At 42.2% G+C, this 23908-nt stretch overlaps 1 protein-coding gene across 1 annotated transcript in view; it reads right to left on the bottom strand.

Moving 5' to 3' along the window:
* LOC126184194 (transforming growth factor beta-1 proprotein) overlaps positions 1-23700 on the bottom strand; it is a 52037-nt gene extending 28337 nt beyond the window's left edge. Inside the window, exon 1 of the mRNA XM_049926562.1 lies at positions 23476-23700. Within this exon, the coding sequence (XP_049782519.1) occupies positions 23476-23637 (162 nt within the window). The 5' untranslated portion in view covers positions 23638-23700. The remainder of the gene's footprint in view (positions 1-23475) is intronic.
* Positions 23701-23908: the final 208 nt, after the last annotated feature.

The following is a 23908-nucleotide window of genomic DNA, read 5'->3' as shown; positions in this document are numbered from 1 at the left end:
GTAGAAAGGTGAGTCGACTAAGGTAGGGCAGTGGTAGAAAACTGGGCTCGCATTCGGAATGGATGCAGCTTAAAATATCGCCCCAACATGCTTCTAGAACGTTTTAACTGTTTATCAAGATTTTCAGCTGAATGCCCGAGGGATTCTCCAATGTCGTCACAGTACATTGGTTGCCCTTTACTGTCCTTTGGCTTGGTGCTTATCTCATGAGGTTCTTGCGACAGGGTGTTAATCCTAACACTAAACCAACCACTAAAAAGATTCTTCGAATTGCTGTATGTCCCAACCTTCTTCAATTGAGACGCATTGAGGTAACAGCAAACGAGATGCTAAAGCGATGCATTCAGTATGATGGATGTAGTTCGACGTTACTTGGACACAAAGAGGAAAAGGTTTCAATTGTAGCCTCACTGTACAAATCATGTTGGAATTCGTCTAGTCATTCAGTGAAATGAGGTAAAATGTGAATAACACCACTCGGGTGCAGTTTGAGTGTATATTCCCTAAAGCTTTGTGTACACCCATGAAATTCGTTTCACACCATCATTAATTGTACTGGGAGACATCAAGGACCTAGAATTCTTTTGGACAGACTACTTAGAAGGATCTTCACCAATTTTGCTCCAGCCATACACATCTTTCCATTAACGCACGACATACGTTGTCACGTAGAGGGAGATGAGAATAGTAGTGAGAGTATTTACGCCACATATAGTTCTCCATGCCGTGTATTCTTAGACAGAACTGCTTGATAGGGCGTGTGCGATAAATCCCGCTCTCAGACTAGACGAAGAGAAGCACTCTCGAATTCCATCAGATGTCAATTTGGAACCCAGCCCGCATGTGACTCACAGGCAGGTTTCTACGTTCATCCAGATGTCCTGACTCATGTGTTACATTTATAAACGCGTACAGCTCGTAAATTTTCCTTTACACATATCATAAATAGATGACAAGTATTCGTAATTTTCTTCGTAAAACAAGCAGTAAGTTAACGTGGGTTAAATATGTGAGACATTTAATTCTAAACAAAAAAAAAGGAAAAGAAAAGAAAAGGAAAAACAATCCTAGTCTATCCCCTGACTGGGACAAGAGCAAAACGATTTTTTTTATCGAAATGATATAGAACGAGCCAGCTCACAGGCTATATATACCTGATTAGTGTTAACATTAATGAACTTATTTTAGTCCTACTTATGCAACTTCACTTAAAGACTAGTTTTTTGATTTTTTTACAGGCGACTAATTTTTAAATAGAAATTGTCAATGACATAGAAGTCATTGTTCAAGAGAAATGATTTTAGGTTAGATTTAAAACTTGATTTTTTACTTGTCAGACTTTTAGGCTTTGGAGGATAAATTCTACTTCCAGTTTTTTTTGTTTCTTTAACGCTTAAGCTGAAGAAACTGTCACGTGCCGATAACTGTATAGGGCGTTACGTAAAATCAACGTGTAACTGTTGTGAATGTCAGAGCAAATATTTGTGAACAATTATAAACTGAAGCCGGCATTCTTAGGAGTATGGGACAAATACATGGATACATCTATCACTCTGGAAGAAGGCTCCAGTGTTAAGACCGAAATTTTCACACGATACAGGGTGCTAGATGAAATATTTCTAACAGCATTGTCGCTTTTCGCAGTCTACTAGTAACTCCTATCACGAGTATGGTTGTATAGTTACAACGGTTAATATCTGAAACACGTTTTATAGCTGCTTGTTTAATAATACTAATCATTTTTGTGACTACCCATCGTCGTATCAGGCGCTGGGTAATTAGTTAGAACTAAACATTTCACATAAATGTTTCATCTGATAATCAGCGGTGAGAGAATTTCAGATTTTACATCGGAGACACTACAGAATTACTTTTTTAATAGCGTGATTCTGTCATGCAAAGATAAATCCCATATACCATTCTAAGATGAAAACAGACTCTCTCCGACAAAATAGCAAGTGTTCTGGAAAAATTCTCACGTGACACGTAGCTCAGTTTTTCACAGAAATGTCTTGCAAAAAGCTGATGCAATCGAAGAGACAGATTCCAGCTACCTAGATTTCCGAAAGGGGTGTAAAGACTTGCCACACTGTCGACTGTTAATGAAGACACGATAACTCGTAGTACCTACACCAAGGTGTGAAGCATTTTAAATGCTAACATACAGTACTCTATAGTGGTAGGGAACTATTCAACAGAATCGGAAATAACAGAGTGTGTTTCCCAAGGGCTCGTAACGGGACTGCCAATATTCTAAGTATACACGATTTATCAGATACACACTACGACACACTATTTGGATTTACTACTGATAATGTCTGGAGGCAAATATAGTCATCAGATGATGGTCTTGAAACGTAGAACGATTTAGATAATATTTTCACTTGGTGTACTGCATTGCAACATTTTTAAACGTAAGTGCAGGACAATTCCCGTCGACTGTTTACGGGTACGAACGAGGACGCGCATATGAAGTCAGTGGAAGGGAAGGTGAACGGAAGATACAGATCTGTTGGGAGGATCCTAGTCCGCAGCTCGTGGTCGTGCGGTAGCGTTCTCGCTTCCCACGCCCGGGTTCCCGGGTTCGATTCCCGGCGGGGTCAGGGATTTTCTCTGCCTCGTGATGACTGGGTGTTGTGTGCTGTCCTTAGGTTAGTTAGGTTTAAGTAGTTCTAAGTTCTAGGAGACTGATGACCATAGATGTTAAGTCCCATAGTGCTCAGAGCCATTTGAACCATTTTTTTTTTTTTTTTTTTTGAGGATCCTGAGAGAGTACGGTGCATCTGTAAATGTAATGCTTACAAGAAGTTAATGGGACGTATTTTATAGTACTGCACCAGTACTAGAAGTCTTCGTGAAACAAGTACGACTTAATATGCCCACCGTTAGGTTCGTGACAGGTTCCTATACGCCAGACATGGAGACGCTCAGGGTCAGGAACGGGTATCCTGCGAAGAAAGGCGGCACTGTTTTCATCAAGTCCTCTTGAATAAATAAGGAGAACCAATATTCGAGGAAGATTGTTCAGCAACGCTGGTAACTTCATCGTAAATCCTGCTTAGAAACCACCAATTTAAGATAAGAGAGACTATGGCGCGTACCGATGCATGCACATGCTCATTTTCTCTTCGCTCCCTACACCAGTCCAATAGGACATAAATCGATAGTATCATTACAATATACCTTTTATTATTCACCGTACAGTTGCTTGCGAAATACTTACGTGACAATTAACTAAAGGTGTTACATTTGTACTTTCGGAAAGGTGCTATCAACATAGTCACTTGACTAAGTTTAATTTTATATTATGTAAAATACAAAGATAAAAACGAGAGTCTTAGGAAGAAAAAGTAACGTTTGGTCGCTAACAGAAATAATTGACTATCACATTCAGTAAACACTGTATAATTCCTTAAAACGTATTCAGTGTAGGTAAGCTGACTGATATAGGTCTAAAACTCCCCAGGCATACAGAGTATTTTTTGTCCCGAATTTCTTTCTACAGTAAATACAAAACTGTAACTGAAATGCTAGAGAAAGACAAACAGTAATCCTTGGAAGAAATATTACGTATATTTCCTGAAACACTGTTTTGTGCATATTTAGAGAACAAATATTCGAAGAAGACTGTGAGACCATTATGTTACCCACAGCCTATACCTCGGATAGGCATGATGAGCAAAAGAGAAGGGAGATGAGGGCGCAGGGGTCGTGCATAGGCATGTAGACGGTCAGTTTTTACCTCGCTGAAAATTAAAGTAGCTCGCGGCGTATATATGTATACGTAAAAAGTGTCAGAGGCTCTGAACACAGAGCAATAATAAGTATACAAAAGAGTATAGTACTAAATATGTTGATCTTCTATTTGGAGAACGCTCTGATGAGTCCATGTGTAAGTATCTTGCTTTCCGTGAGCTATTTCCTTCTTTCCGTCCCTCCGGAAATATGTTTATCACAACTTCGTCATTCAGCAGGCAGTAACTGACCCGAGCATCAAATCACAGCTTTCAGTACCATTAACACAACCAACATTCGATGATGCATGCTGAATGAGAACCCTTCGGCGCTTCCTGTGTGGTGCGGTTAGATATTTATGGCAAGTAAACAAAGGTATGTGATGGAACACTGTTGTTAATTAACACTACTATATCTGTCTGAAACAAATACGAGATGAAGATAAAATTCACTTAGCTACAGTGAATAACTATCTCAGACGTCACTGTAGCAATTCGTAACCCCTATAACACTAGAGAAAATTTTTAAAAAACAAATCTCATGGAGCTACGATTTTAACTGGTACTATACAGAGCTATTAAGTGCCTGAAACAAGTTTCCGAAGGGGCTCATCTCTGAACAAAATCCCTAACGAAGAGGATGAACTGGTGCATACTCCAAAGAGTTTAAGCTAATGCCTGTCCCGACCGCCTTACGTAAAGGACCTTCTTTTCTATCTCATGAACTTTAACATCGTACTTTCTGTTTGGCTCTGGAGTTCATTGGATAACCGTCCCACCCCAATAAATATCCGAGCATTATCAATGACGCGCAGACGTAACTTACACTGCAGTGTAGGCAGACAGAGACCCCGTACCAGCGCCACATCCTTCTAAGAAACGTTCTTGCTGTTGCGTCTTGCATAAGATTGACGACGAATTCCTCACCGCAAGCGGCAGGATACCTTTCCACTTATTCATAAATAATCAGTTTGGAGAAGATTGCATTAGACAGCACTTTGAATTTACGTACTCGGGGCATCACGTTGTGCTGGCATTGCAGGTGTGTGTCACGGAGAGCATAAACTAGCCTATAGCAGAGTTAGGTCCTGCTTCAGTAACTGTTCGCACACACCACCCCAATGCAGGACAAGTCACGGAAGCCAGCGTGCGCTCGTGTGCTCGACAGTTCTGCGAAGCAGCAGAGGCCAGAGAAAGTAGACAACCGTGCCAGTACACTCACATGAGTCCGGTTCAAAGCTCATGGCTGCATGCCTGTTGAGGGCAACTTGTATCTGCCAGTCTGGATCCACAACACCTATTGAAATCATAACCATGTAACGATTTCCAAGATGAAATATGAATAACATAACCTAAGAAAGCAATGTTTGTTACGAAGGTAGATATTGTACATACAGTCACACGATTAAATGCATTTTAAAATTAAATAAACATATTTTTATTTCAACAATTGGAGCATCACAAATATCTTAGAAACATTTGGCTAATAGGAGCGTCGACGGAAGAAATATGTGTAACACGTAACCTCCTAAGCTTAGCAATGCTTGGTCGTTTATTATTTCCATCTAAAGCCATAGCACTGCAGAAACCCGGATATAGAATTCAACGATATAAGTGTAGGACAAATACAGCTTCACGTCCTTTGGACTCCTATGTCATCAGAGAGAAAGCAACTTTGGAGATGGACAAGGATGGGGAAGAAATGCAGAAAACTGGCTACGGCTTTGCTTAAAGATCCATCACTCTATTATTCACAAGTAGTGTAGAGAACCAATGGTAACCTAAGCCAAATTCATTAGATGGCTATTTGAATGCCTCTCCTCCAAAATAAGAGGCCATTGTCTGCATCTCCTCGCTCGGTTGCAGTATAAAATCCTCAAAAAAACAAATCATATATTCACTGTTATAGGACACGGATCTTAAATCATATATCAGTACGGTGAAATAGTGTCTGTAGGTTGGATACAGTTGTTATAGGCGTATGCAGTACACACTAAGTTTTATACAAAGGTACCATGTCTGTAATTAACTTCCTAGCATTAATAATTTACAATTTAAATTTTTATTCTTAGCTTTAACACGAGAGAGGGTTAAATTCGTTCGCATTTATGTATCTGCATATCAGCCTCAGTTAACTTTAATTTCCTTTTTTCTCTAGGTAACGAATAATTACGTGATTACATAATGCTAGGAAGTCAAAAAAAAAAGAACGTACGCTTTCAGAAACTCATCTACGAAAATCAATGACTTACACAGGTTCAATAGCATGCGTTTGACGTTTCACTATGCTGTATCACATGTAAAGTACACTAAACTGTGTGAATGTTTAAAAGAGTTCCGCAGTAAAGCAAAGAGGACAATGTGATGACGACAGATAGCTGGAGAGGTTCGCATTCGCCCAGTTGTTCATGTCTCAGCGATGTTACTTTCCCATCAAATAGCGTCTTACCACTAGTTCCTTAGTAGCAGAATAGACCAACCTAGTCCATTGCTGTCCCGCGCCACCTACTTTTGAATACGAGTTCTTCATCTGATAGTCAGGCACGCTGATCACACAGATACGAATACGGATTAGCGAAGCCATGACTTCCATAACAACAGAGTATGCTGTACAATGTGCTTCTAGAATTAAAACGTACATCCCCTATCAGTCATGGTAATAAAGTGCGTGAAATGTGCTGGAGCCCAATCATCCACGTAAGACGTGGTTCCTCTTAGTTACACACATTGTGAAAAGTCTCAAAGAGTGTTCTGATTGATGATCTTATAGAAAGCACATATCAGAAGTGCCGCTCGAATACAAGGGTTTATGAGCACGATTCTGGCCTATAAAATGAATTTTAACCTACTGATGGTCACTAACCCGAACTGTAACACGAAGAATTTAATCTGCCAATTTTAACAACTGTCATGAGTTTACTCGTTTTGAAAACTGAAAAATTTGCTGTCATTAATAAATCAATCACTAAAAATATTATGACATGCGTTTAGTTGGCCCGTTCTCTGCTTTCGAGAATCGGACGTCGAAGTTGGTGAATCTATATGCCACACACGATATATAACGGTATTTATTAGCGTAGCTTCGAATGATATTCTTTAAGCATTGACGAATTTTTGTGTTACACTGTGCAGTATCAGTGGCTAATTTGAACGGCATACATGCCAAAATTAAAACGAAAATGACAGAAAAAATGTCGTAATACATTTTCAGCATTCATTGATGAACGTAGTGGCGCAACCAATGACGCACTATTTGAGGCTGATAACTTAAGAACAAATCGTGTGAAGAGCTGCCTCTTCTCCATATTCATTCAGACTTAGACTGACAATTTCTCATAGGACTTTACGTATTGGAAGTATTAAACAAAAAGACAGTTTTAAAAGTTCTGCCAGTGGTTTTATAACGTAGTGGTACATGGTACGATTTCTTGTAACTGTAGCACCTCAAGTCGAACCTCTGACTCTATCGACTTATACGTCAACAAGGAAGCAAACTAAGTTTTTTCTTTCTAGTACAACAACGTAACCAACAGTTAGTATATGTTATCGACTGCTACAAAAAATACATCAAAGTAAGAAACCTCCTGTTCCGTGTTTCCTAAGTTTGAAGCAGTTAAATTACTTCTTAATGGCGGTATTTTGCTGTCATATAATATCGTAACATATTCATATTGTCAAGTGAAGCACTGGGCATGGCAGGCAGAAACGAAAGTACTGCGACACTATATACAGAGTGATTCCGTGATGATGTCACAGATTTTCAGGGATGATGGAGAGGGGTAAATGTATAAATTTGAGTTAAGGGACCGTGGTCGGGAAACGACCGCGTCGAATGCTGTAACCGAAAACCGTTCTGACGCCTCTGACAGTGGAATACACGTGCCGGAATTAATGTCGCTAAGATTGCAGGGTAGGCATCTTTCAGAGGTGGTTGTATAGACCAAAAGAAGAAGAAGATACCAAGTAAACATAGGCTCTAATACGTATACCTTAAGAGCTGTGAGCACTTGTTCGTCTTCGATATTGTGAAACACGTCTCTTCTACTGCGAGTTCTTTGATTTCCATATTTTAAGAGGTGACAATACGGATCAAAACAAGACAAAAATGTCCAGTAAATAAGGGCTCTAAAATGCATACCTGAAGGGCTATGGGAACTTATTCAGTTGAAGACTTCCGTTCCACAGCAGCACCGGTGAACTAGTGCTCATAGCTATTAAGGTATGCATTTTAGGGACGTTACTTACTTGACTTTTTTCTCTTTGGGTCCATATTACTTCCTCCAGAAATATGGAATTCAAAGAACCTGCAGTAGAAAAGATGTGTTTCACAGTGTCTAATGCGAACAGGCGCTCACAGCTCTTAAGGTATGCATTTTAGAGCTCACGGTTACCAGGCCTTTTTTTCTTGTTTTGGTCTATACTATCACCCCTGAAAGTGGCCTATCCTGCATTCTGAGCAGCAACAGTATCGGTATACGTGTTCCACTATCAGAGGTATTATTACAATTTTCGCCGGCCGCTGTGACCGAGCGGTTGTAGGAGCTTCAGTTCAGAACCGCGCTGCTGCTGCGGTCGCAGGTTCGAATACTATCTCGGGCATGGATGTGTGTGATGTCCTTAGGTTAGTTAGGTTTAAGTAGTTCTAAGTCTAGGGGACTGATGACTTCAGATTTTAAGTCCCATAGCGCTTAGAGCCATTTGAACCATTACAATTTTCGTTTATAGCTTACGATTCGGTCGTTTCCGATCAGGGCCCCTTACCTCAGAACGAGGCATTTACCCTTCTCCATCATCCCTGAAACTTCGTAACATCATTACGGAATCACCCTGTATAGAGGCTGATTGACACGTTGTGAAAAGCAAAGACACGTTTTATTTTTAGTTAACAGTAAAGATCAGGAGCCTATGTTGTTCAAACCCACATTCCAGTAGGTCGTACTACAGTCAGTCACATTTTGCAATGGTAGTTTGCATAGCTCCAGTTGCATTCCAAATGAGTAAATATTTACTGCCACAGTACCGTCGCACAGCTATTAACATTAAATTGAGGTTCAGCCATTAAATAAATTAATTTACAGATTACTGCTGATTGATCTAAAAACTACGGGAGATAATGGTGTTGTAACTGCCCAAAAGGTAATCCGTAACTTCCTAAATAAGAAAGTATTATGGAGTCGCCCTCTAAAAGGGCTTTGAATGCGGAATGCGTACAGGATACGTCACTTTCGATCGTGGCCACAGTGAACTGTCTGTTACTTCCGCCACATCATCCATTAAGAGTTTTGTCTTCGTTTGACTGTAATGTCCTAGAGACCCAAAGGAAAAATTAAATAGGTTGTTATATATCAGAAAAGTGTTTGTACCACTTCAGTTCTGTGTCATTTTACATTAATACAGATCGCAATCTAGTATTTTTCTACAAAAGAAGAATGGGAAAACACATATTCGTGGATACAGTTTCACCAATGTGTAGTTTTTAGGTGTGCATGCATTTTTCTTGTTTTCTATACCTTAATTAGAAGATACAAACACCTTTAATTAAAATATATTTACGAAAATTTGTTAAAAATGTGAAACAATTCCGTCTCCAAAATACCGAACACTCTGTGATATAATATGGTTGTACTAATAATGCTTCATCTTTCGGACTTACAACTCGAATGACAATATTATAGCATCAAAATATATTGGTGCTGCTTGATCTTTGCCAGATAACACAGAAATGGGTGACGCAATATATCAAGCATGCCTTCACCCATTATTTCGCCGCAAATTTGAAGATCTCACAGAGTGGCAGCACTATTTTACAATATATTGAATATTCCTTCCAGATGAAAAGCGAAATATGGATTTTACGAGAGAAAGGGAAAATGTGAGAATTGTGTTATTAAGGTGAATCATTATTCGATTTAGTGCCTTTTTAGATAAATGCCATTTGCTCAACGTTTCACCCGGGCGCATATTCTGCACCTGAAGTAAGATTCTGGAAGTCTGTGAACTTCTCATAAACAGCTTACGAGATCTCTCTTCATTGATCTCTAAGCGCCCTCCATCATCACATTTCCTCAGGCGAGGAATTATGTGATAGTTATGAGATACGACTTAACTTACGGCTCATTTTCTCGATGTTCTCACTTCAGTTTGCAGTTAATGACGTCCTTAAGGTGTACCATAGCGAAGAAAAGTGCAGCCACGTTACAAGTCAGCTAACCAGTTCTTAACGTTTGGAAACAATGGAGCCCAGTCCATGTAAGTCATTACTAACTTTAGATTAATTTTCGAAGGCGATAAATCGCCCAAGAAAAGAATATTATGACATCATGGTATTGCAGAAGATACACATGGACGAGAAACACTCAACAAAGCTACTTAAAAAAGCAGCACTATTCCGCAGACCAAGTTGACACTTGACGAATGTTACTGCGTAAGATTTAACAATATTATAAAACAAAATATGATTGATATCAACTTCATTTTTTCACTGCTAATTCGTGTGCTTGACAACGACTAAAGTAGATGGAATTCAATCTTTAGCCAAAAGTAACTCCTGTGTTAAGAATTTGAGGAGCTGCAAGAAGACTCCCTGGATCATCCTATTGTCACATTTTCGATCAGGAGATTCTGTCGCATTTCCATAGGTCATCACACCGACGTGCTAGCGCTAGAAAGTCGATAAATATATATCGTTGGAACATTCCTAAAACCGTCTTTGATCTGCGGCGTGGAAGGCGGTCACCTGTTCTGCCAGAAGCTCGCACATCAGCACCGAACCGCGCTGTTTCGCCGGCGCAGTGACACGTAAAATAAGTTCCCAGTAAGCCCAAGTACTAGCGCGGAGGCAACCGGGCCGGATCATGTGGCTCACACCTGCTACCGAGAAGCTGGCAGCGGCGGCGGCACGCCACGGCAAACACATCCGCCCCCGCACTTGCGCCCTCGCGCGCCGCTTCCCCGAAACTGACGCAGCTTACTGACTACCGGCGTATTCTTTTGCTGCTAGGAGCGCGGACTTCGCAGAAGAGGGTGTGCGCGTGGGCTTAGTCATTGGCCTGTATCATCGACCGGCCGCTTGTATTCGGGTCAGTCGGTGCTCTTAACCCTCCCTGCGAGCGTTCGCCTTGGCGAATGACGCAGCGCCGCCGCTGTTTGCTCTTCATTAGCTGCCCGTTCGCCTTATAGCACAGAAAGCCATATAGTGTCTCACGGAGCAAACTGGGGCGTACATTAGCTTAGAAAAGATTTTGATTTAACTGATTGCGTTCCTTATACAGTATTTAAATAACTTACTTAGTTACCCGTGTTCACTGTTTTATTACAAAGGTCACAGATGCGAGTTGTCTATGTGTCTATAACTATGTGACACACTGAGTAGCCTTGACAGTGGGTGATTCCGACGACACTACCTCATAATCCCACCTGCGAATCGCAGTTTGCAGTACTAGCAACGTACTGAAGAAATGGCTGACGCACAATCCACAGTAATTCCAAGTAGCTGTTATTACAGTATTTTCCACAGTTGTCAGGCCACAATCAATGTGTTCATGAGAAATAATTCGTGTTCCGATTTTCGCGAAATATCTGCCTTAATCGTGAAAAATACGTATCTCTAGATTGACTACAACGCCTAACTTGCCACTACTTTATATGTATCTTTCTGCTAATTAAAGTTTACTTCTCCAACCATTCGTCTGGTTGTATAATGTCCTACGTCTACATCTACATAGACACTCCGGGAGCCACAGTACGGCGCGTGGTGGAGCGTACCCTGTACCGCAACTTTTCAATACCACTACTATTCATTTCCTTTCCGGTTCCACTCAAAAACAGAGCGAGAGGAAAATAACTGTCTATATGCCTCCATAAGAGGCCTGATATGTCGTATCTTATCTTTGTGATCCTTATGCGCAATGTGTGTTGGCGGCAGTAACATCGTTCTGCAGTCAGCTTGAAATGCCGTTTCTCTAAATTGTCTCAACAATGTTCCTCCGAAAGAACATCTCCTTTCCTCCAGCGATTCCCATTTGAGTTCCCGAACCATCTCCGTAACACTTGCATGTTGTTAGAACCTACCGGTAACAAAACCAGCAGCCCGTTTCTGAATTACCTCGATGTCTTCCTTTAATTCAACCTGGCACGAATCCCAAACGCTCGAGCAGTACGCAAGAATAAATCGCGCTAGCATCCTATACGCGGTCTCCTTTGCAGATGAACCACACTTTCCTAAAGTTCTCCCAATAAACTGCAGTCCTCACATGCTCGTTCCATTTCATGTCGCTTTGCAACGTTACGCCCAGATATTTAAACGACGTGACTGTGTCAAGCAGAACACTACTAATACTGTATTCGAATATTGCAGGGTTGTTTCTCGTACTCATCCGAATTAACTTACATTTTTCTACATTTAGAGCTAGGTGCTATTCATCACATCAGCTACAGCGTAGTAGTCAATCCCATTCTCAGGAAATAGGAGTATGTAGTGACTCTGTATGTGTGTGGGAGGGGGGGGGGTGAGGGGGGGGGGGGTTGTCGTGTACAGTTATGAACTGTGAGTTGTGTATCTGTACCCTGTGGATGCCGGTTATGAGTGATTTGCTGTGTTTCTGTTGCTGTAGTTGAAAGGAATGAGCAACGTGAATTATTCAGGTGTCGGCACGTACCCGATTTCTGTCGAACAGTATTAAAAAGGGCATCGAGCGTAATGTCTTACACCGCCAGACGACTGTTCAACAACTGTGATATATTCCCATACTACATGAGACACTGCATTGAGGTCTGGAATTTCACCCGATGATTTGGGTTAACGTCTGGTGATAGGAAACTTTGTGCCGCCATCTCTCCTCCTCTTGCTGGCCAAATATTGGCGATGAAAATTTGCCAAACACCAGGATTCGAACCGGCTAGCTTTGAGTTGAGTGAGCTTATACAAGCGTGCGTTAGTTACTGTGGCTATGGAAGAGGGATTTAGATCTATACCCATTAGAAACATTTCAAGCCAACAACTTACAGGATGACCTCTACGACTAAAGCTACAGTTGTATTTTAGTTTCCAGCCTGAGAATTTTACCAAAAAAATACCATCGGATATGCTCAGATGCTATTTTCTTGCTGAGAATGGCAGAAAAACAGAAGTGGACTTTTTGTATTTTCTGGAAAACGGTATGTTAGTAAGTGTCAACGTGTTTCCCTGTACTTGGTACTATATGTACTGCATTGAAGCGAACGTTTACAGAATTAATACTATCAAAGACAAAAAAGAAAACACCAGAAAACCATTACGACAAATAACAACTGAGAATGCAGCTGCTGCATGACTTCGCAGGTAGTATTTCTACCTGTAATGGGATGCAAAGAGCGAGTGGTCTTCACTAATTTTGACAGAAATTCATGTACTGTGAAACAAGCTGTCTTCAGTTTGATCAGCACGGGGTTTCTCAGTGAAACGTGTCAGCAGTAATAGAGGCTAGTTCTGCCACTGCACAGCACCTGTGCTCTGCCGAGGCTACAGGTGTGCGCCCCCCCTTCCTCCCCCCCCCCCCCCGGCTCGATGATCCCCGCTCCCTCTCTCAATCCCTCTACGAACAGGCGAACAGTTACGTCTGAAGCAGAAGCAAGAGCTGTGTTTTGGAAATATCACTGTTCAGTGTCATGCATATTGTCAAGATGAATCTCTTCGTATTTTTCAGAATATTATGAAACGAAAGTTAACTTAACACTTATAAGGACGTGGTTGCTAGCGAAAAATCATTCGTGAAATTTCTTTTCTTCTCAGATGGATAGTGAAACGCCGTTGTCTGTAATTGTGGGATACATTTGCTTCTCTTTGAAGCTGTGTTACGACGGAAGGTTGAATTTATGCCATTTTCCGACTGCTTAATCTTGTTCTGCATCTGCGCATTTAGTTAAAGCAAGTTATGAAACAAGTTTGTATACGTGAAGTTCACAGTGTTGTTATTACCACTTCGCACTACTCGTCCCTTACACACTTCTGTTTAAACTAAACGATCTCCTGCTAATAAAATGTAAGTGAATATTATTATCAAAATCCGTCTACCTTAAAGAGTGTGCGATAAATCCAGTGGAACAGTGCATTGCGCTTGACAGCAACATATTACCTTTTATATTGTGATGCCATATGTTCGGACGCCCCGAAAAACAAAAAGATTGTGACCTGAAATGAAATACGAAAGGGAGACAGGTAAGTATATAGGTAGACAGATAGATATATAGATTGGGAGAAGAGAGAATCGGCACCACATATCTCTTAACATGCGTGTAGCATCCGTTTTCACCTCACATGTAAAGGTAACAAAAGGCGAAAAAAGTGTAATACACAGTTGAAGTTTAGTGGTGTTCCACACTAACTATAAACGGTTCCATGCATTGCCACGTGTCTAATAGACTAACTGCATATTTTCCAGCCTCTTCGAAATCAAAACCAATAACATTATTTTTCTCTCACTACAAATACTGAGCACCGTGTTCTTTAATTGTGTCAGAGTAAGAGGGAAATAGAACCTTTTTTTTTCTCCAGGTTCTCAGCACATCATAAAATAGCTTGTCTCACACTCTCGTGTGAAATTATGTGTTTTGACGTAAGATGGTGTAACAATCTTAGGCACTAAAAATGCTTAATATACAAAGACTGTAACCAATCAATGTGTTCATAGCCTTTATTTTTAGTGATTACAGTACGCATTAATATGGTACATCCCGAGCATGTAATCCCTGTCAATAAGTTTGCTACTTACAAACAATCGCGGATCTTCGTAACATGAAATGGGCACGAAACAGCCTGTTGTCTGGACTCTGTTCACTCTCCAGACTTTCCGCTCTTCCGGCCATCAGATCCACGATTTACACGCCAGTATAATGCCGTCACACTACTTTAAATTCTCATTCTTTCGTTATAAGAGCTATTTATTGAACAATTATGTAGTACTCATTCGAAAAAAGTAAAAATCGATTTGGTAGTTATTAGCGCAAAAGGTATAAAGTCGTGCTGCTTCATCGTCTGTTGACAGAGAAATAATATGACAGGCTTCATCGTGGAGAAATAATTAGTCAGTTACCAAATTTTAGCGAGAGCTCATTGGTCATACTAACAACTAAGTGTTTTCAGTTAATTGTCCGTAAATACGTGCGTAGCATGCTGGATATAGCCGACAACGGAAAGAAGCGTTCAGCTGACACAAAAATACGTGTTGGACCACACCAGTTACAGCCTACGTCGTTGTTTACTTATGAAGATGTGAATAAACAAACAAATACTGCTTTAAGCTCCGAGTAGACCGAGAGTTGTTTTCATTTAGCACTTCTCTCCTGATGCTCTCAGCTCGCCGAAGACGTGGTGCAAGAAATCAAAGTGAGACATTGCTGGCATGCACACACATTTCTACATACATTATCACCGTTATAGAATTATAGAAGGAGGAGCGAAAAACATTGCACATGAACTACGTTCAGAAGTGGCAATAAAACGTCTCGGTATTCCATTAGCATTTTTCTTCGCAAGAGTAACGCCTCATTATTTATGACTCGCCGTCGGTTTGGCACGATTAAAATATCTGTTCCAGGTCGTTAACAGAAGTGAAAGGCCGTGAAGAAGTCTGTGGGCAGTGAGCGCGGATACGTGAAGATAAAACTCCTGGCCAGCAATTGCCGCCGTGCGTCTGGGCCAACGGGGCAGATAATGATAACCGGAAATGAATGGACCGCACATAAGAAAATGATACGAAAAGCAGAACAAAAACCGAAACCTAAAGTACCAGACGTGTCATTAGCATTCCACACGGAACACGCCGCATCTGGGTTTTTCCGTATGCTTTTTAAAATGTTGAATCATAAGTGGAAAAGAAGTCGTAATCCGGTTCTTTTGTTCAGTGGAATAACTATTTGAACCTCATAATTATTCTGTGTAGAATAGCAGTTACGCTGTAAAGGCCTAACAATGACTGGAAAGCTTACTGAACCAGAGCAAAAGGCTTCACTGAAGCTTTCCAGCCTATTTCAGCTTCAATCTAAATTCTGTATGTCGTTAAAGTGCGCTGATGGAATACTATATACACTCCTGGAAATGGAAAAAAGAACACATTGACACCGGTGTGTCAGACCCACCATACTTGCTCCAGACACTGTGAGAGGGCTGTACAAGCTATGATCACACGCACGGCACAGCGGACACACCAGGAACCGCGGTGTTGGCCGCCGAATGGCGCTAGCTGCGCAGCATTTGTGCACCGCTGCCGTCAGTGTCAGCCAGTTTGCCGTGGCATACGGAGCTCCATCGCAGTCTTTAACACTGGTAGCATGCCGCGACAGCGTGGACGTGAACCGTATGTGCAGTTGACGGACTTTGAGCGAGGGCGTATAGTGGGCATGCGGGAGGCCGGGTGGACGTACCGCCGAATTGCTCAATACGTGGGGCGTGAGGTCTCCACAGTACATCGATGTTGCCACCAGTGGTCGGCGGAAGGTGCACGTGCCCGTCGACCTGGGACTGGACCGCAGCGACGCACAGATGCACGCCAAGACCGTAGGATCCTACGCAGTGCCGTAGGGGACCGCACCGCCACTTCCCAGCAAATTAGGGACACTGTTGCTCCTGGGGTATCGGCGAGGACCATTCGCAACCGTCTCCATGAAGCTGGGCTACGGTCCCGCACACCGTTAGGCCGTCTTCCGCTCACGCCCCAACATCGTGCAGCCCGCCTCCAGTGGCGTCGCGACAGGCGTGAATGGAGGGACGAATGGAGACGTGTCGTCTTCAGCGATGAGAGTCGCTTCTGCCTTGGTGCCAATGATGGTCGTATGCGTGTTTGGCGCCGTGCAGGTGAGCGCCACAATCAGGACTGCATACGACCGAGGCACACAGGGCCAACACCCGGCATCATGGTGTGGGGAGCGATCTCCTACACTGGCCGTACACCACTGGTGATCGTCGAGGGGACACTGAATAGTGCACGGTACATCCAAACCGTCATCGAACCCATCGTTCTACCATTCCTAGACCGGCAAGGGAACTTGCTGTTCCAACAGGACAATGCACGTCCGCATGTATCCCGTGCCACCCAACGTGCTCTAGAAGGTGTAAGTCAACTACCCTGGCCAGCAAGATCTCTGGATCTGTCCCCCATTGAGCATGTTTGGGACTGGATGAAGCGTCGTCTCACGCGGTCTGCACGTCCAGCACGAACGCTGGTCCAACTGAGGCGCCAGGTGGAAATGGCATGGCAAGCCGTTCCACAGGACTACATCCAGCATCTCTACGATCGTCTCCATGGGAGAATAGCAGCCTGCATTGCTGCGAAAGGTGGATATACACTGTACTAGTGCCAACATTGTGCATGCTCTGTTGCCTGTGTCTCTGTGCCTGTGGTTCTGTCAGTGTGATCATGTGATGTATCTGACCCCAGGAATGTGTCAATAAAGTTTCCCCTTCCTGGGACAATGAATTCACGGTGTTCTTATTTCAATTTCCAGGAGTGTATATATATATATATATATATATATATATATATATATATATATATATATAATACGGAATATAATAGCGGACTAAATCGGAGGTAGCTTACAGGAGGCAGATACAGATAACATTTCTGTTGAGTTATTTCCAAACAAAATGAGGGAACAAGGTAGCAGACCCCTGACCCATGTTCGGGAGCAGCATATTCCAAATTCCAACGACCATTCCACTTAACATTTTTCTGTGGTTTCGCCAAATCACTCTAGGATTGTTTCGTCAAGAGGACCATGTCAATACATGATGAACTTACTTGTATTTTGTCTCCGATGATTTCGATGTCGACGGAACATTCAAATGTAGTGGTCGTTCCATTTTTCTCTCTCTCTCTCTCTTTCACAGTCAAACATTTAAAATCATTTTTATCATTGCATGATCTACATTCGATAATAAATCATCTAATATTACAACAAACTATTTTTTACAGTTGGAAATGGGATTTATATTATTGGATAAATCAGATAGCGCTTTCTGTGAGGCATGAAACTGGGAGAATTTTTTTCTTATTTGATGTGTGAGGCTCTAAATTCCGTATAGATGAGAAGTTTCCCTTTATTTTTGTAATGCTCCTTAAGCAGCGCAATTTCCAGACTCCCGAGGAGCACGCGGTAACACTTGTTGCGTCGCAAGCAACGCGCGAGCTCCAGCTTTAAAGGGTAACACAGCTAGCGCGTTCTGCAGGATTATATTTGCCTTCCTGCTTGAGGAATTTTGTTTAATATGTTACTAACCTAAGAGCGGTGAATAAAAGTCACGTAGTATTGTCCAGCTGTCTCTGATACGGACGACACATAATTTTTAGGATGTAAAGTCATGAAGCGAGTAAAGCTTTGCAGTCTCTACAATTATAAACAGCACTTGCAGACTTACCATATCATTTGTGGAAAACGTATTTTTGTTTAATCTCTAAGTTCAATTACAGCACTGGTTGAACTAACCTAAACACAGAATAAGAGAAACTGCACGAAGAATAACACCAATCGGGTTATGAAGATAGGTAAACTGTGGAAAAAAAGGTAGAAGACTGGAGAAATGTTAAGTCAAAGAACAGTTGACGAGTAAAAAATCTCGGAGAAGGCGCCAGGAGATCGCCTCAGCATCGGAAATACGAGGGAAAATATACCAGGACATCACAAAAAATGTGTGACTCCGCATACGTTATTTCTACACTACCTCCGGCAATATGCAGAGATTATGTTTACATTTCTGCAACTAAATATCAGTAGATAGAAAGTCTTTTATTCAGAACAGGAAGGGAATTATGACGCAAACACGATTAGCGGGAAATATTGTACAGCTATGGACTGATAAAACACGAGCCGAGAATGAGCGACTGCGTGCTGTTAATGTTTTACGTTGTCTTTAACCGTTTCGGCTCAATAGCTTTTCTGACAAGTGCTGACTCATACGGTGCAGCGAGCTGTTTCGTGTAGACCGCTACATGAAACCGTTCTCCGACGAGCAGTGATGAAATCCTCGGTAAATGGATTCGGACTATAGGCAACGGATATATTGCCGAAAGCGATGTCTCTATAAATTTCACACACTAGTGGTGGTGGTGGTGATTAGTGTTTAACGTCCCGTCGACAACGAGGTCATTAGAGACGGAGCGCAAGCTCGGGTTAGGGAAGGATTGGGAAGGAAATCGGCCGTGCCCTTTCAAAGGAACCATCCCGGCATTTGCCTGAAGCGATTTAGGGAAATCACGGAAAACCTAAATCAGGACGGCTGGAGACGGGATTGAACCGTCGTCCTCCCGAATGCGAGTCCAGTGTGCTAACCACTGCGCCACCTCGCTCGGTCACACACTAGTTTACAGTCAACGTGGACACCAACTCACATTCGTTTAACTCGTTTCAAAATGTCTAATCGGTAATTAATTGAATTCAGAATCAAAATTCCAGATTCGATACATCGATTCTAGTTTGTTTGTTGCTTTACATCATAGATCTATTGGAAAATGTCTCCAGTCTCATTTTGCTTCCAGTACGGAATATCACTTTTCCCATAGTAAGCGCAATATTATTTTCTTCAAATCTATCAGTAATTTCGAATGTGCTATAAAATGGCAGTTTATCCATCATTCGTGTCGTCCGTCAACCCACACATTATATGTACGGTAGATAGACAAAACGTACACTTCTGGACCATTCCTCTCTTACCAGACAAACATTTAGTCATCTTTAACGATCTGTATCACTTCGGGCTATTTTGTACAAACAGAAAAAATAAATTTTAAAAAAGTAGACTAAGACGAGATCCTGTCAAAATGTTTTCGATGATTAATATTCATATTACAGGAAACAAGTCAACAAATGAAATTTGTAGCGATAATATATAGTAGCTAGTATTTACTAACGGTAGCTATTGTTTTCCATTCTGTACTCCACCGTCAGATTAAAAACTGGAAGGAATCGCTATAGAACAAATTTTTGTCTATTCATTTGGGTGTATTTTCATTCATCAGTTTAACATTTTCGGGCAGAGTACTTTAAATCAAAAGGCTAAATCGTCCCTCGCACATCACATAACGCTGCGGTGTTATGAATAATTGGTAGTCAGATCTCTGGTTGAGCTTTAATGAGACGTTTAGTGCCCACGTGTATTCTGCGTACTACAAATAGCAAATATGAAAATCGAATGAAACTGTTTGTGTGTTAGATTTGAAAGTAGAACACATTCCCTTTCATTTACGTTTTCAATCCCGAGCTTCAGAAGCCATCTGGCAGCAACCCACGGCACCGAGTTTCCGCACCACTGGTGCGGAAGAAGCTAGTTTTTCAACTGTAGGGTTACTATGTCAGCAGACACCACTCGAGGAAACACCTTCCTTACAAGCCTAGGTTGATACTGTTGCGCTAACCGCAACAAATCACACACTCATTACGAAGATTAAAAGTCAGAAATGAAAGTATGAGAATCTACTACAGTACGTACATTTCAGTCCATACATTGTGACAGCTTAGCATACCCTTTTAGTGGTTTACATCACCACTTGTGGCTCAGCAGCTCAGTTGGCTCAGTCTCTCATTAGCAACCCAAATGTAAGCGGTAGGTTCCAAGTCACGTGAGTAGTCCATAAGCTGCCTTTCGTTCACTAATTAATACTACGATGTTTCCCCTATACAAGGTGACTTGGTCCCTCACAAAATACTTCGTGTATACGAACAAGAACAAATCATGTAGAGATTCGGATTCAACCGTATACTGTATCTTCCCACAACGAGGTCCTTTGTACATCCTAAATCGAAAGTTTACAGAGCATATCAGCTTTAAAACGATCAGCACTATTGATATCAGTCAACTGTTTTTCTTTCATGCCATCCCGAAAGCCATAAGTACAGCGTCATTATTAACTGCAGTTGCTTATTAGTGGAATAGGAAAAGACATAGAAAAAGCCAGATTAGTCACATTACTAAAATGCTACACAGGCTGTAAGAAAACTACGTTCAGAAAATGTAGCAGCGTTGCCCCTTTTGGTGGCCGTGAATTTTGATGTCACAGACGGTGAAAACTGCCGAGTGATGAATTTGCTTTAAGGCAATTGGTAAAAAAGTATGTAAGTCCACAAATGGCATCTGTGTGCTAATGGGTGAAGCTTCAGCCAAACAGGCAACCAGGTCATCTGGATCAGTGTCTCGTACACCAAACTCTCCACCTCCCCTAACAAAAATAAAGACATACGATGTCATCATTTCATCTAAAACAATATGCATTGTACGGTAGTTTGAACACCCGCTCTTAAGATCATTAGAGTCAAAATGTTCAGAGACACCTAGAAGGGAATACGTGTCCCTGTGACATTTCTGTGACGTAAGGAAGTATTTCTTTTTGTCTCCTCTAAATACTCTAAAACTTTATAGTTTCTTTAGACACTATATGTGGTAGTGTATTAGTGAGTGACTGGTTTTAGACCTAGAACTGCGTTCTTACTATGTGAACAGTTTTACTGAAATTGATCATTGGTGTTACACAATCAGTCTACTGCATATGTATTCTTTTGTCCACTGGGAAGAAAAAGCGGTGGATTTGGTGGGCAGGCTCACGGAGAATGATCTATGAAAATGTTTTGAGCATTGTACGAAACGTATGCAGACGTGTGTGGACCGTAACGAGTCTTACCACAATCAATTGAACTTGCATCTGCACGTATCTGCAGCACCAGTCTCGTTGAGTTTGTGTCATACCAAGAATTCGATAATTTCCGGCAAGGCGCACAAACACGTCTGCAGTAAACAGCTCGTACACTGCCGATGATCTGATCTATTTTTATGAAATTTTTCACAGCTGTAGGACACAGTTCACGATCGAGAAACGGGTACACAATAATACGCAACAAAAAGTCATCGTTTGCTAATGCGTGCTACGCCATTTCTTTTCTGTCTATTAGTAGTCATAAACGTCGATTTCTAGACAAGCACAATTGCAGTGGAACAAGTGCCTAACAGCGTATTATAGACTTCAACGGTCCACCAACGTCGGGTCATTACACAAGAAGCATTAGCTGAGTCAGGCTAGGGTGTTGATCATTTGCAGTTGTAATCATCCGAAAATTCGGCTGAATTAATTAAGGAGATTTTAATAAAGGTGGCAGAACAGTATTAGATACTGGCTCATTCAGAGTATGAGTCCTGTGTCATATCCACTACGCCATCAACCTCGGTGCCCGTATCTAACGTTATATCGTTGTTATTAACGCCATTCTGGGTAGTACAGGTGTAAGCTTTTATAATTCTTCTGAAAATGAATCCAAATTCCGATACAAATAGCAAGAATACGAATTCCTTTTCACAGCATGATGTACCACATTAAGACTAGGGACTCCCAGGTACTATTCTATAGTTCTCAGTGTTACTGACAATGGAAATGTGGTACGATTTAGTTTAACTTGCGGTATGGAATCGCACGGAACGCCTGTGACCACTATAGGGTCACTGAGCATGACCTTATTGCCGCTAATATCAAGACCCCTTTTGTTAAAACTTTTTAAATTAAAAGTTTCGGGAGTGACCTCATCATCATCCGCCTAGAACCTAACAGTTCTAATGAAAGCACAACTTATAGATGACATATTACTGGCAAACATACTTAAGTTCGATGAACTGGCCGTGTGTCTCGAAGTGGTGATGTAGCTTTATTAAATCGAAACCAACGATTGTGTCAGCTGGAAGCGGAACGTCAGCGCAAATTCTGGTTGCCACGCCGAATTAATCATTTAGGTTTCAGGAAAAAGTGATGGAACACTTCACAGCTGACAACTGCGTGAAGTGACTTTCACGGATGTCATATATGAATAATGGTTAACCTTCTAGTACCTTTCGTGTTTGTAAGCATCTAATATGTGTCACTTTGGTAAAATAAAAATCTTACACGGTGAATACTGTTCAACTTTACACGTCCCAAACAGGAATCAACAAGAAGGAAGGAACGTTAAGAGTTCCATGTCGCTGTATTGTCGAAGTTATTATAAATTAAGCACAAACTCAGATAGGACAAAATTTTGGAAGGACGTCGGTCATTACCTTCTTAACTGAATCATACTGACGTTTACCTAAACAAATTTAGCATAACTGTAAAGTCTAAATTTAATCATCACTCCACTCGAATGCGAGTCTATTATTGTTATCACTGCACCACCGAAGAACTATCTAACGGCGTGTAATGTACACAAGAAATCTCACATTAAGTGGGCAGTGGTACAGGATCAAGTAAGTGCCCCTGACGGTATATAATGAAACTTTCATATCTAAGCACTACGTTTCACTTTTCGCAGATGGGTTTCATTTTTCACAGTCCAACGTCACTGGAGCAGAGGCGGTATACAGTCGGTCCACAATAACGTCAGTAGGTCAAAAACTACCGGTGTAGTAACAATAACAAGCAAAGGAAAATTAAAAGAAATATTTCACTGTTTCTAATAACTTTTAGGTGCATTTAGTTCCGTGCAAAGGCATCGAGAGCGGTGTGAGTAGTTACTGTACTCAATGAACGCTGGCGGTACTCGAATGCCGGCGAGTTCGTCTAAGCCGGACCTGTGGCCCGAAGAGAGGTAAAACGTCGAGACCAGTCACTCGCCACTAACTACACACTTTTTGAATGAGTCGGCTGGTTTAAGCAGGTGACGGGAGACCGCGGGAACGACGGGCGTACGTACGCTAGCGTTCCGGTTGCCCTCTGGCGGCAGCGGAAGAGGCAACAAAAGGAAAGCGTGTGGTTACCTTGGTGACGTCGGGCACGGCGTCCAGGCCGAGCCCCGCCAGGATCCGCCTGCGCAGCCTGTCGACGGCGGGCGTCGCAGCCGCCGCGCCGGCAGCACCGGCCGCTGCCGCAGCCGTCAGCACCAACAGCAGCAGCAGCACAGACGAGTGTGAGCTCAGCATCGCTCACAGGCACCAGCTCATGCTGACAGCTGCCCACTCCGCCGACTACCGACACACTAAAAGCCCAGCCCGACACTTGTGACCGCAGCTAGGCCGCTCAACATACTTTATATAAAGATAGCGCGGCGTGCTCTTTTGCCATTGGCCAAGGGGCGGTCCTTGTGGCGCGCGCGCGCGCGCGCGCAGCTCTCCGCTACTGGCCGCGGCGCACGACACGGCAGCGGCAGCGGCAGCGGCAGAGGTGGCCGCGTGTTGCCGGAAGTCCCAGAGG

This window comes from Schistocerca cancellata, chromosome 4, assembly GCF_023864275.1.
Source record: "Schistocerca cancellata isolate TAMUIC-IGC-003103 chromosome 4, iqSchCanc2.1, whole genome shotgun sequence".
Lineage (NCBI taxonomy): Eukaryota > Metazoa > Arthropoda > Insecta > Orthoptera > Acrididae > Schistocerca > Schistocerca cancellata.
The sequence above is the reverse complement of the archived record's forward strand: the minus strand, read 5'-3'. Positions and strand labels throughout refer to the sequence as shown.